The sequence below is a fragment of the Equus caballus genome, chromosome 4, assembly GCF_041296265.1.
Source record: "Equus caballus isolate H_3958 breed thoroughbred chromosome 4, TB-T2T, whole genome shotgun sequence".
Lineage (NCBI taxonomy): Eukaryota > Metazoa > Chordata > Mammalia > Perissodactyla > Equidae > Equus > Equus caballus.
In genome coordinates, this window is record NC_091687.1 from 73,844,777 (window position 1) to 73,859,767 (window position 14,991).

At 40.8% G+C, this 14,991-nt stretch overlaps 1 protein-coding gene across 7 annotated transcripts in view; it reads right to left on the bottom strand.

Annotated features, from left to right (window-relative positions):
• The window catches only part of DOCK4 (dedicator of cytokinesis 4), a 435,623-nt gene that overhangs the window by 15,629 nt on the left and 405,003 nt on the right, over positions 1 to 14,991 (bottom strand). For all 7 annotated transcript variants that reach the window (XM_070264886.1, XM_070264887.1, XM_005609313.4 and 4 more), the window contains 4 exons: positions 14,514 to 14,680; positions 11,708 to 11,794; positions 3,507 to 3,683; positions 2,662 to 2,745 (listed from right to left, as the gene is read on the bottom strand). In XM_070264886.1, the coding sequence (XP_070120987.1) occupies positions 2,662 to 2,745; positions 3,507 to 3,683; positions 11,708 to 11,794; positions 14,514 to 14,680 (515 nt within the window). The remainder of the gene's footprint in view (positions 1 to 2,661; positions 2,746 to 3,506; positions 3,684 to 11,707; positions 11,795 to 14,513; positions 14,681 to 14,991) is intronic.

The window sequence follows — 14,991 nt, forward strand, 5'->3', positions numbered from 1 at the left end:
GAGTTTCCCAGGATGGGGCAGGGAATGGGGGCAGGAGCTGTTCCCCAACGGATCTCTTTTCTGGATGGCACCCCCTTTTCCACATTACTTGTCTTTCTTCCATCAGTTTCTTGGGTGCCCATCCCTACTTCCCCCAGATTTTTCAAATCTGTCAAGGAAGAAGTAAAAAATGAACAGGAATTCTATAATAGTTGCTATGCTTCTTGTTTTTGTTAGAAAATATTATTCTTGTTCACTTATTATAACACAACATAGAGCAGCTCCTACTTTAAAAAAAAAAAAGGTTTCCTGCCATGAGGACCCCAAAAGAGATGAACATAAACATTCACGTTTCCTTTCTTCAACTCTCAGTAGTGCTGAATTCCTTTGATTTGAGTAGCAACTGTCTCACATTTTATAAAATGCCCCATGCTAAAGTGGTCAAAAGAACAAATTTCATAGACTAGGAGGAAAGCAAATCAGAAATCACAACTTTTATCTTTACAGTTTGTGAAGATTCAAGACTGAAAGCCCGGTCAAATAGGACTGACCTCAGGGGGTTAGAGCATCTAGCACCTTCCCTAAGGGGACAGGACTGTGCCACTCCCACCTACTGCCAGCACATTTGCATAAAGATAAAAATATCTTGAAATAAACATCAAGGACACCTTTGAAAGGAATAGTTTGAGGGAGTGTGTGTTTGAGGCATAAAGGGAGCGTCTGATCTCTGTGATGTGAGAGTGGAAGGGACGCAGGAGCTGAACCTACATGTAGGAGCCTCCAGTCTTCTTGATTTTAAACACTTGTTGTTTGATGACCTCCCTTTTGCCCAAATAATGTTGTAGGTTGGGTTCTCCCAGAAGGAGACTCTGACATGGAGATTAGGACGTTTATGGGGGAATACCCTTGGGATCACTGCCTGTTCAGGGGAGGGACAGAAGCAGGATTTGACAAAAAATGTTGAGCTGCGTGGCAGTCCTGTCAGCCTCTGCCGACACCAGGGGAGCTCTGGACCTTTTAATGGTCTGTCAGAGTTGGGCTGTGTTGGGTCCAAGTGGTCAGGCTTTATATCTCCTCCTTAGTCACTGACTGTGGGCCAGCCAGGAAGGTGTTGATCTCGGGTCAGGTGGCTCTTTGTGGCTGAGGCAATCCCTGAAGGACCTGAGAGCCAAAGCTGTCTGTTGAGGGCCACCACTCCCAGCAGCTGGGGCAACAAGTCCTTTTTGACTTCTGCATCTCTGTGTCTACTAGGTAAGGTTATCTGAATCACCTCAAGAAGTCCAGATGAGGATGGTGCCCTCGCTAGCCCAACTCTCTACTACTAAGGTCCCACAAAAATGATGTGACTTGCCCAGGGTCACATGGCAGTCACTTGTACCGCTTGTCCTATGATAGAGAGCCAACATTTCCTAGGCCATGGCTCTTTCCACAAGGCCCCAGGAACACAGGCAGGCTGTGGAGGAAACAAAGTTTCCCTGATTTTAGTTTTCTTGAGAGGTTTCTTGGCCTTTTTAATTTTAATTCTGGAGAAAGAATTCAGTCAGACTGAATATAGCAGGTAAGAGCCCTGGGGTGAGGCAAAAAACTCACAAGGGACTGTGCTTGGGTTAAATACAGATTTTTAAAAATCAACAAAGGCTAACATCATTCCATAATCTTAAGCATTAGATAACCTAAACGGCTCACTTCTAGTTTCTACGTCACTCCCAGGGCCACACTGAGAACTTAACTTATTCTCTATTTCCTTGCAGGTCAACTCAAGTAACTCCTTTCTCTTTTCCAGAAGCTGTACAACTGACCCCCTTCCAGCCATGGCCCTTGTCCATGGCCACGTATTAAGTTCTGTGGACCGAGCCTACAAAGCATAAAATATGAACTAAAATCAGATACAACCTCATCATTTTCTAATCCAAAGGGGCAAGCTTTATGTGTTTATTAACTTTGGTATTATCAAGTGGGAAGAGATGCTTCTGTCACATTTTATCACCCATATTCTATTTCTCACGGGTATAAAATGTCTCTATTTCCTATTTAACCCAGACTTCCAACCATAATGTCTCCTACTTCAGAGGTTTTCAAACCATTTGCAGGCCAAGAGCTATCAATAGGAAACAGCAGGCAACAGATTACTCACTCCAGTTCTTCATACTTGATGGAACCAAATAAATAAAAATAAACTATGCTTCTTTGGAATAGAAAATGATTAGATTGTATCTAGTTTTGTCCATATCACATCATCTATAGGCTTAGTCTGCAAAACATGATACTGTTTTAAAGCAGAATCGATTGATTGCCCATTTCCTTCTTACAACATTTAAGTAAGAATCTTATTCATTCATCCACTCATTCATTTATCTGGAGTTGGCCTGAACTTATTTGAGCTCAAAATTTTGAGTGAAAAGTCGGCATCAAGCAAGTCTCCTGGGAGAGAATGTTCAAAGAACATTCCAGGAGACTACACGAAGTTATTTGTTACAAGGGGCGGCCATAGTCTACTCATTGTTAAATTTATTTTTGCAGCCAAGTGGCAACAAAAAGTGGAAATCAGCAAGTTGGGATACATTACTGGTGAATCTGTCACCCTTCACTTCCACCAGCTTGATTTCTACACCAATGCAGATCACCATGTAGCTGGGGCTCTGGACAGGCAAGCACATGGCTGGGCGGGAGACAGACCCTTACCTGCTCAAGCATCAGCTCTCTTAACCGTGCAATCTTCTCTCCATCTTCAGGGTGGCTTAAGATATATTCTTTGACAAAGAATGCCTAGTAAGAGAAGGGATAGTCAGTTTACTTCAAGAGAGTCACAAAGGAAGTGAAATAGTTGTTTTTAATGACCTGGTATGTTTAAAGAAATGACACCATTATAAACAACGTTTAGAGGGCAGATGGAGTAATTCGTAGTGTGGGCAGCTGATCAGATGGGAATATAAGGAATAGATTGTTAAAGGGAGATCATAAATTGTATAATAAGTATTTTTTGAAAAACAAACAAACAGCAAATCTAAATCAATAAGCTTTATGGCATTATATCCTAAAAATGCCTTAAGATTCAGTGTGGCCAAGATGGTGGCCTCACCTTCCAACCTATTGTGCCTTTTTGTTTAAAACTCAGAGGGCAGATGAAAAGTCCACTTAAAGTATCTTCTATACAAGATCAGACTTTTCCATGCCCATGAACCTCTTCGCTCAGGGAAATGATTTCAGGTAAGACGTTTGTTAAACAGTCCTGATACCCTTACTGCTTTTATTCATCCAAGAACAGACACTCACACATTTTTATCCTCAAAAAAATCACATATTGGGAAATGGTGTAAGTATGCATCACAAATGACTACGTTTGCTCTATTTATTTAACAAAAAGAACTGTGTCAGCTGTAGCCCTATGTCAGCATGCTAACATGTTTATGTATTAACATAACATTTTATATTAATAAAATACGATGCGAGTACAGATTTAAAAAAAAATATTTCTAAGACCCTAAGAAATCACATCTGAAAACTTTCAAACAATGCCTAATCCTTACCTCCTGATACCTGGAAACTCCACCATTAACTGCAGCATCTATAACTCCATTCAGGCACATGGTCAGGGGATTAATATTCTGCATCTGTCTTGTCTGACACTGACTAATCAGAGTCTTCAGCTGCTGATTTTTATTTTCCAGCACTTCGATTGCATTTTCCAGAGGACTCATCTCTACCTGAGAAGCAAATGAGCATAAGTATATATTGGATTTTGTGACATTCGAGAAGAAAGATAAAGTAGATTACTCTGTTCTGAATTATCTTTGTTCCCCTTTGGCTCCCATCAATATCTCTACCTAGGGCCATCAGTAGAATAGACAGGGATGTGGAAGACAAATTACCTCTTCGATAATGAGGTCTGGAAAGGGAAAGTGATTATATCCATTGGTTGAAATGTGGTTTAGATAATCAGCAGTCATCAATTATATATTAGCACTGCAACAATCAATTTAATCCTTAAAAGAAAATCCAAGCATCTCATGTCTTTTAAAACTTGTTTTTCTTTTCTTTTGAAGGGCTAAATACTCAGGGACCCTGCATATTATTATCACTTTCTAGATGCTTTCTTAATGTAAGCATCTTAACGGGAGATATGAAGATGCATTTACAGATCTGATGTCAAGGAGCTTTCAGCCCAGTTGGGAAGATGGGACGTATGCCCATATGGACCCCATATGCATATATAACAGCACCATAAGGTGGCACAGGATGGCACACAGTTGGGAGTTATAGAAAATAAGATAATCATATACGCCACAGGATCTATTTGTTGAAGGAGAGCCAAACAGAATCATAATGACTTAAAAATTCTGGGTTGCATGGGGGACCTAATGGTGAAAATGATGAAAGTGCTCTTCAGATGTACAGCACTGTGACTGTTACTGTCATTGACATTCTATTCTAGACAAGGTCTGCCAAGCTCTCAGCTGTGCAGTAATTCAAGCGTACCATAAGCACATTTAAATATTGGTTCTTTCAGTTAAGGAAACAAATTAAGAGTTTTTAAAGGTCACTTAGATCATCTTAAGGCAACACTGAAAAGTATTAGAATAATGTGACTATGTCAAAATTAGGAATACACATTCATCAAAAGACACTATAAAGGAAAGAGAAGCCAGAAAGTAGGAGAAGAAATTTGTAACATGTAAAACCATCAAAAAGCCTATGTCAAGAATATATAAAGAACTCTTACAAACCAATAAAAAAGGGAAACAACCCAATAAAAAAATGGGCAAAAGACTTAAATGGCCATTTTACAAAGGAAGAAACCCAAATGGCCAGTAAACATGTGAAAAAGTGTTGCACCTCATTTGTGATCAAAGAAGTAGAAAATAATACCACAGTAACATACTATTAAGCACTCACCAGAATGGCATAAATAAATATGGCAATAGCAAATGAGGGTGAGAATGTGAGCAACAGAATCTCTCAGTTCCTGCTACTGGAAGTTCAAATTGGTTCAATCACTATGGAAAACAGTTTGGCATTATTTACTAAAGTTGAAGATATACATATAAATATATATAAGTATATGTGTGTGTGTGTACATACATATATATATTATATTTTACAGTCTAACCATTCTATCCCCAGACATATATCTGAGGAAAAATGAAGTAAGAGATATGTGTACATGTGTACCAGGAAACATGTACAAAAATGTTCACAATCACCTCCAAAATCCATATGTCCATCAATAACAGAATGCATAAGAATATTGTGGCATGTTGATTCAATGGAATAGTATACAGCAATGAAACAAACGTCAGTCATATGTAATAATATGGACTAATATTATAAATAATCCTGAGTGACAGAAGCAAGTTACAATAGAATATACACAGTATGACACTGTGACATAAAGTTCAAAACTAGGCAAAACTAAATAGATTTGTTTAGAGAGGCATTTATGGGAATGGATACCATAAACGTCAGGATAAGGGAGGGAGCTGTACTTGAGAAAGGCTGCATGGGAGGCCTCTAGGCTACTAATGACAATGTTCTGTTTTTCTTTACCTGAGTGGTGGTAACAGGTACTTACTTTCTAATTATTTGTGGCATTAAACCTTTGTTTTACGATGACAAAAGCTAAATAATAAAGGAAAAGTCTGAGAGCTCTGATTAACTGAATGTTGCAAAAGTAAACAAAACGTCTCAGAAAGAGAAAGCAGAACAGTGGTTGCCAGGGGCTAGGGGGAGGGGGAACAGGGGAATTGCTGTTCAACGGATACAGGGTTTCAGTTTTGCAAGATGAAAATGATCTGTCACACAACAATGTGCATATAGTTAACATTGCTGTACTATACACTTAAAAACGGTAAGACGGTAACTTGTGTTTTTGACCACAATTAAAAAAAAAAAGAAATTCACGCTCACCTTTACACATTCAAATGCTATTAATATGAAAATTTAAAAAGTAAACAAAACACAATGCAATAAACACAGGCAAAAGACAACAACTTGGGAAGATATTTCCAACATATATTACAGAGGAAGTATTAATATTTCTCAAACACCAAAGAAAATGAGACAAAAGATATGATTGATGCATTCACAAAAGAAATAGAGTAAATACATGAAAACATATCTTTTCTAGCATTCAACAAATGCCAAAAAAACAAAAATCCACTCTAGTATGATCATTTTTGGTCTATTATTTCAAAAAATTAAAACAATATACATCACCCAGTGTTGGAGAAGGTGACGGGAAAATGGGTATTTCTAAGAACACTTATCCACCCAGACACAGCAAAAACCGATACACGTCATCGTTGATCCATGAATCAGAGGGTAAACTGCAGACCCTTTGATAGATCAATTCACTTGTAGGGAAGTTATCTAAGACAGTCAAAGAAGCGTGCAAAGCATAATGTGTATACAAAATGTTCATCGAAGAATTATTTTCCTCCGGCTCCCTAAAAAGAATCAGGAGTCATTGGAGAAATGGTTGCTTTCAGGTCTGGGCAAGGAGATGTACAAGTGAGCCAGGATACCTTATCATACCAATAAGCTAGGAAGGCAGCTGGGAGCAAGGCATTACAGCAGCTGGGCGGGGTCCACTCACTCTCTTTACTGGGGGAATGTCCTTGGGGAACAGAAAAGGCAGGTGACCTGGTCTTACCTCCCTGTCAATTGAACCTTCAAATAAACAGATTAAAACTAAATGCTAGAAGGAAGAAATGTTATCTACAGAATGCCCTTAACAGGAAGTCTCCAGCTAAAGGATTGCATACAGTAAATCAACCAAGAATCCACGAAACGTGATTCCCTAAAGAATGTCTCTGAGAAGCTTCATAACTCTTTAGAGTACAAAATGGAAAGCTGCATAATTTAAATGTGCCCCACATATGAGGAACCCTGTGACTTTTGCTCAGAAACTCCATCTAGGAGGCTGGTCCGGTGGCGCAGCGGCTAAGTTCGCATGTTCTGCTTCTTGGTGGCCCAGGGTTCACTGATTCAGATCCCAGGTGTGGACATGGCACAGCTTGGCAAAAGCCATACTGTGGTAGGCGTCCCTCAGATAAAGTAGAGGAAGATGGGCATGGATGTTAGCTCAGGACCAGTCTTCCTCAGCAAAAAGAGGAGGATTGGCAGTAGTTAGCTCAGGGCTAATCTTCCTCAAAAAAACAAACAATAAAAAAAAAACAAACTCCATCTATTATTCTGAAGTATTATTATTACTGATGTGGGAAAGAAGGGTCTGGAGGACAAGGCTTGAGGTCTCCCATGTCTTTCAGCTTCAACCTAGCCTCTTGATTGCCTTGAGGTTATTAGCAGAGCTTGTTTGCTGGGGAAGATCACAGATTCCTACATCTGACTTGACAATGGGTCTGTGTGTTAGCTCAGCAACAAAGACAACTTGGATACTGTCAAAAGCCTCATGAGTCAGTCAATTTGAAGAGGCTCCCAATGGGCAAAATGGAACAATTTGAGGGGCGGCCTGGTAGCACAGGGGTAAAGTTCGCATGCTCTGCTTCAGCAGCCCAGGGTTCGCTGGTTCAGATCCTGGGTGTGGACCTACGTACTGCTTATCAAGCCATGCTGTGGCAGGCGTCCCACATATAAAATAGAGGAAGATGGGCATGGATATTAGCTCAAGGCCAATCTTCCTCGAAAACAATAAAAAAGGAAACAATTTGAAAATTAATAAGAGTAATGGATTGAAACAAATATATTTAAGTCCATGAGTTACTAATGATATTAAAAACAAAACCAGGGCCAGCCAGGTGGCGCAGCAGTTAAGTTTGCACGTTCTGCTTCAGCAGCCTGGTGGTTTGCTGGTTCGGATCCTGGGTGCAGACATGGTACCATTTGGTGAGCCACACTGTGGTAGGGGTACCACATATAAAGTAGAGGAAGATGAGCACAGCTGTTAGCTCAGGGCCAGTCTTCCTCAGCAAAAAGAGGAAGATTGGCCCCAGATGTTAGCTCAGGGCTAATCTTCCTCAAAATCCCCCAAAAACCAAAAACCAAAACAACTAAACAAAAGCCTCTCTGTCCATTTTTGTAGGGTGTAAGGGAACCAAATTACTATTTTGAAAACTGGTAAATAAAGGGAAAGAATAGAGCATTATCCTTCCTTTCCTATACTTCAGGGTAATCAAATAGTTGACGTGAGTACACTTCTCTTTATAGAACTATCCAATGAATAAATAAAGGAATGATTAAGTATCACCATTTTGTAACCCCTAAGAGATTAATGGACTGGGGCAATGATCATCAGTGGCTGCCAACATCACAAGAAAAGAGACAACCAGAGCATATAACATCGCCTATGAAGTAGTCTTGCAAAAAAAAACAAAACAAGGGGCTGACCCTGAGTAGTGGTTAAGTTCAATGGGCTCTGCTTCAGCGGCCCAGGTTCTTGGGTCCGGATCCTGGGCGCAGACCTACACCATGCTGTGGCAGTGACCCACATACAAAATAGAGGAAGACTGGCAACAGGTGTTAGCTCAGGGCCAATCGTCCTCAGCAAAAAAACTCCAAACAACCTCCACCCCAAATAAAACAAAAATAAAAACAAAATAACACCATATCAAGCCTCTAGATCTAACGGCCAATTTACAAAATACAGGAACAAAGAGACATGTTAAGTGACCTCACTGGTTTGCAATTTGCAAAATCCAGACTCAAGGAAATAATCCAAGATGAACAAACTGGTCCCTTCAACAAAAATATTACAAGGAAATAAAGAGTGATTTGGGGGAACCTATAGATCAAAAGAGACTTAGGGGACATTTCAGCCAATTGCAACGTATGGCCCTTATTTGGATCTGGATTCAAACAAACAAACAAAAACCCCTAAAATAAATAGACTCTTGGTGCAGTGTGAATGAACACTGACTGGATATTTTATGATCAAGGAATTATTGTTAATTTTTTTAGATGGAGTAATGTATGGTATTGTGGTTATTCTTTAAAAATATACCTACTGAAATAACTATAGACGAAATAATATGATGTCTGAGATTTACTTCAAAATAATTCAGCGTGAAAGAGAATGAGTAGAGGTGCAGATGAAACAAAATTGGGCTTTTTGATAGTTGTTGAAGTAAAATAATGGGTAAATCATCTTTGTTCTATATTTTCTTTACTTTTGTCCGATACAACTTAAGTTTCTAAAGGACACTGGCTACCGTGTACAGAAATGACTGCAGGAGGGGAGGGTCAAAGCAGGTGACCTCTTGGAGATGACTGCAGAAATCAGGCACTAGATGGCGCTGTCAGTGGGGGCGTTGAGGACTGGCGGATTCTGGATAATTTTGAAAGTAGAGTCACAGGACTTTCTGATGGATATGATGCGAGGTGTAATAATAGTCTCATTACCTTTGGTTGGAGCTTAAAACAATCACTATTTGCAAATTCTATTTGACAGTTTTTTTAATCTTATTTAAAATTTTTAAAAGCTTACTTTTTAGTCAGAAAAAACTAGATATTTTTTTCTGAAAACAAGTAAAAACAATTACCAAGAAAACAGCAGTTCAAAGCCATTGTTGCCTTTGAAAGAATGGGATAATATATTCTGGGGCTATGATTTAGAGAATAAAGACCCACAATCTCATTTGAAACCTTTGGTGCCAGATGTTTCAGAGTTCAGAATTTTTCAGATTCTAGAAAGGTAATATAGGGCACATAGAGTATATTATGTAATCCTCAAGCAGGGTCTGCGGAAGTTCCCTTTAATCAAATGCATTAACATTTCTGCAGTAAAACTCATGAATATTTTTCATATTAAGTGAGCTAAAGATCATATAGGTCTTACATTAGATCAGATCAGGTTTATCACCAGTTGAGTTTTGGAGTCAAACTTAGGAACACGTCTGTAGATTTTCAGAATCTTTTAGATTTTGACATCGTACATAATGAATTTCAGTTCAGTTAGGTACATACTTACTAACTACCTACTATGTGCCCCTGATCTGGAGGACCTCATACACTAGGAATTAAGGCAGTAAACTAGCAACTTTAATAGAAGGTGGGGACATTCCAGGCAGCGGGAACAAGAGAAAGACACAAGGTTGTTAGGAGTGGGCTGTGTTCAGAGAACAAAGTACTCAGTTTGATTTGTTCTGTTTGACAGAACATAAGATTGCCTATTCTAATAAAGTAGGCAGCTGAGGTTTGAAAGGCTGTGTTTAGTAATGCTCCTTCAATCATTATCAGCATGCTGCTTTTTATGAGCATTGTGTCCATGTGTGTGTGCACATGTGCGTGTGTGAAATATTTCGAAGGTTAGGACCATTGCTGAGACTTCACAGAATTTAACACTCTGGGCACTAAGGAGCTGAAAAGGTCCTCTGAATCATTAATGCAGCATGGATGACTCAGAACATTTCTGCTGGTTGGGCCCGTGCCACCGAGCAGGAAGCACAACAATACGATTTTCTGAGCACCATGTTCAGCAGCCTCTCCTCTTCCATGAAAGGCACTGGGGTACACCATGTAAGCAACCAGCTTTGAGGACCTTTGACTCAGACCCTAGAGAAATACAACTGCACTGAGGCAATCTAATGAATTGAATTCAATTTGTTTAGGGAGCTATATGAATTCTTTGACACAGCAAAATGAAAATGCCATTAAATCCTTGTCTTAATTGAACACGATAATGGGTAGAGAGATTTCAGGTAGGACAAACCTTTCTTGGAAGACAATTTGGGCAGGAGCTGCTCTCACCTATTCATTGACAGAGCGGACTTGTTACCTAAATAAGGAAGGGGTTAAGTTATATTTGCACAATTGGCATATTTTCCATGAGCTAGAGAACTGTGGCAATCAAAGGGCTGGCTTCAGCCATAAGGGATGTACTCAGGGAGGGAGAAGGGAGGCTGCAAGATTGTAGGGCTGACATCAGGGTGCTGGCAGCCTGAAGAGCAGCCCAGGGAGCAGGGTGGGGTCTCACCCCAGACGTGGTTGCCTTCAGCAACTGCTCTCCCTGTTCACCACAACTGGGGCCTGGAGCTGGGAGCATATTTTACAACGCAAAGGGTACTTGGGTGCTGTGGTTTCTAGGTTCTGTAATGACACCCATTAGTCTCTAGCTGGTGTTCATCCAGGACTGCTTAGTGAGACCAACGCACCAGCATCCCTTCTACTGTGAACTGTAACAGCGTGACCTTAATGTGTGTCAGTCTGTCCTGAGCTTTCCACTAGCCTCACATTGACCATCAGGAAACGAAGGCTAAAAGAGATGAACATAACTGGCTTCGGAGTCAGAAAAATCTGGGCTTGAGCCTATCCTTTTCCAACATCTTGCAATGGGGCTTCTGGCAAAGGCTTTTAACCTCTTGTCACAACTAGTGAAAATAGGGATAAGAATACATACCTCATGGCTTTGATATGGTGATTAAATAAGATAATGCAGATAACCTTCTTGCACTGGCCTGGCACACAGTGAGCATAGACTGTCACAGAGCTATAGTAATTAGGAGAGCTGGAATCCAGTTCTTCTAACTCAGGGCCCGAGTTGTTGACATGCTGCAGTCATAGTTATTTTTGAGGAATCCCTTTGGCTGGCTAAACGAGGACAACAGTAATCTTCCCCTTCAAGCCTTGGTCTAGTGGTCAATATCATAAATATTCACTAACTTACTAGGATGCTTCTAGGAACTTTGAGTCAAAAGCAGAAGCAATTAATAAATGGCATGACTTCAGGTGAGCGGCTGTGATGAGAAGGAACTTGAGAATAAGCTCAGATCCTTACCACTTCACGCTTCTCCACTTCAAACCAGCGGGAAATTCCAGGCAAACTCTGCACCAAGTATAATGACGTTCTCTCCACCCAGAGACTCTAGGAAACACGAAACAAATTAAGTCCCCAGGTTGTCCTGCTTTCTAGTTACTGAGCTATGACTAATGTTTGCCATTCCATTTTATCCAGTTTCCCTTATTTCTGTCAGCTTTTTTTTTAGTATCCATGCTGGACTTCAGCAATCCCTTTGCACTCCTGAAGTGATCACAGGAAGACATTGCTGGAGCTTATGTTAATAATTCCATTGTATATTGTCTGAAACTTTTTTCTGTGTAGAATAAATGATCTACTTCAGACAGCAAGCTTAAATATATAAAAACAAGCCATCACATTATTTTCTTCACTATCTCTCTAAAATTCTAATTTAAACTCTCTTCATTCAAGGGGTCTAGCCATTTTTTTCTAGAAGGGGTAGCAGTATCAGCTGGTCAACACAGGATTAGAATAACAGAATCCTAAAGGAGGAAAGGCTTTAGGAATCATGTAGCCTGATCTTTCTGTTTTAAAGATGAAGACACTAAGCCTCAAACAGGCAACGTGACCTGTTCAGAGCTCTCTTCTAATTACGTGTAGAGCCAGCACTAGAACCAGCCACAAGAACTTCTGATTTTTTGTTGCCAGATCCCCTGTGCCACACTGTCTCGCGCCCATCTGAACTGCTGTAAAGCAGGAGGATCTGTATGTAAAAGCTGGGGCTCCCTCTGGCCAGGACAAGCACCCCCACGACACGTGAATCCACAGCTGCCTTTGGTAAGCGCTGCTGTGGATGGAGGGTTTCTCTTTTGTCAACCAGGTTTCTGTATCTATGCCTCGTTTTTCTTATTAAACAAAATGCATTCCCAAAAGGATAATAAACTTTGCAAAATTCCTAAAATAGTGCCATTTATTCAACAACAACAGAAAGTGGAAGGATTTCTTTGTGCCAGCCAAGATACACTGAAATGATTATGCCAGAGACCCTGTGACAGGAACTCCAAGTGTTCTGGTGGCAGGTAGGGAAGCGGATCAATAGGGACTCGAGGTGAAACGACAGGAATGCTGAGAAGGCAGAGGAAGAGGCAGGCACGCCATGCCACCCTGTGGGAGGAGGACAGCACTTCTCGGAGGAGGTGACACGTGAGCGGAATCTTGAAGAGTGAGTAGGAGTTTGCCAGGCGGAGAGTGGGGGAAGCACTGCAGACAGCAGGAAGCAGCAGCGCAGAGACGTGGGGCGGCTTGTGAAAGGGCATGGCAAGAGATGGGGAGAGAAATTCGGAGTCGCTGGAGCTGAGGGGAGCAGGGGGATGAGTGGGCTGGAGCCAGATGCCGAGGGCTGTAAGCACAGGAATAAGGAGCCAGATTTATTATTTTTTTAGAGGGACTGCTATACCATTGATCACTATTTAAAGTGACGGCCACGAGGAAATGTGGTGCAGTGGAAAACGTCCTAGAGAAGGAGGTATCAGAAGGCACAGGTTCTAGTGCAGGGTCTATGGGTAATTAGAACGTGACTGAGCATGTCAATTGCCTGACTTCCTATTCACTGGAATCGACTGCAATGAAAATTATATCATAAACTAATGATCTTTAATTGGTGTTGGAGGGAAAAAAAGAAAAATATAAGTATCCAAAAGGACTAGAAAATAATCAGAGATCTTTTCAAGAACATCACAGTGCTGTTTTCCAATGGTTTCCTTGCCTTGGTATTTAACCCATCAAACTTCCTTGCACAAAGGCCTGCTCTTTGTTTCAGTCCCATCACAACACTACGCAACTATCACAGCTTCCCCTTCTGATCACTTGTCTGTGAATAATTTCTAGAGTTACTGCTGGGAGCACTGGGAATTGACACTTAGGCGGAGGTGACAAGGTGAGTTAACATGAGACAATCATTACTGACAGTGTTAGGAGAACATTTCCCAGCATAAGTAGAAACTAACTATGGTGAAAGAAGCTAAGCCAATTAACCCATAGCAGTAAGTTTGCTTTGCATTCTTTATTTAGGAGGAGAAAATACTGACTACCTGGGGCTCTATCTGGTCTTGCTATGTCACTGTTGTCAAGGAAAGAGCAGATTATAATTTACCTGTGGAACAACCTTGCTCTTTTCCCCACAGTCGGGCTATAAGAAGCGGCATTCCTTTCTGGCTGAAGGAGCTCTTAATTAGCAAGGCACATTGAAACTACTCACACCAGAGAACTCAAAACATGCAAGGAGTCTTTGGTTTGCTTTTACTCTGTGTCATCTAGGAAGTCCTAATCACACACCATTCTCAGATGAAGCAGCAGCAGAAGATGGCATAGAACCTTCCCATTGTACCAGAAGTCTACCCAACCCTTCTCTTTCTCAGAAATCCTCTTTCCCCCTTCATTAGGTATTTTTTACTCATTGCACTCTACTGAATCTGAAAATACATATCCTGAGGGTCCCACAAGTGGTTCCACAGGAATGAATAGAGGACTGAGCTCAGCAATGAAATCTCAAAGACTGGTCCTAGAACCACTGGCATTGGAATTGTCACAAAGAAGCCAATTTCAGGGGCTTTTCTCAGACCTACTGAGTTAGAATTTCCAGGCTGGGGGCCAGAAATCTGCTCGGTTAGAAAGCACCCCATGTCACCCGAATACACAGCAGAGTTCGAGAACCACTAGACTACGATTTCCGGTCCCTTCTGGTTCCGTCACTTGACACTATCCTGAGTAAATATTTAGCCAGTCTTACCCCAAGCAGCTCACAGTCTAAGTGAGGAAACGGCATGTAATAAAAACTGCACAGTACCTTGAATTCATTCTCTTTATCTTTAGTGCCTTTGTGAAATGGTCTGTCATAACGGAATTTCCAGATATGATTCACTTTATAGAAACTTTTGATGTTGTCTGGAACACCCTCTCTCTGCAGCACCTCCTGGCTCTCCGGAATGGGAGTCACAGCATAGATCTGCAAATCTAGAATTAAAGAGTCAAGGAGGGAACCCAACTTGGCAAACTCCATGGAAATCTGGCTTGAGCTGAGCTGTGGCAGAGAGAAAAGGATGGTAACCATCCGGTGTCTCCGTTTGGGTTGAAGTAATTTAAAAAACTGCCAAGAAGGTCCCCAGAACTCAGTTCATAGCAAATCACTTCTCAAAAAACAGGCCTTGAATTAGTTTTAGGTAGGTGACTCTGAAAAAGTATCGGTTTAAAATTTCTATGACCTGTGAATTTATTTATCGCTGCTTTTCTTTTTGCTTTTTTTTTTTTTTTTTTTTGGTGAGGAT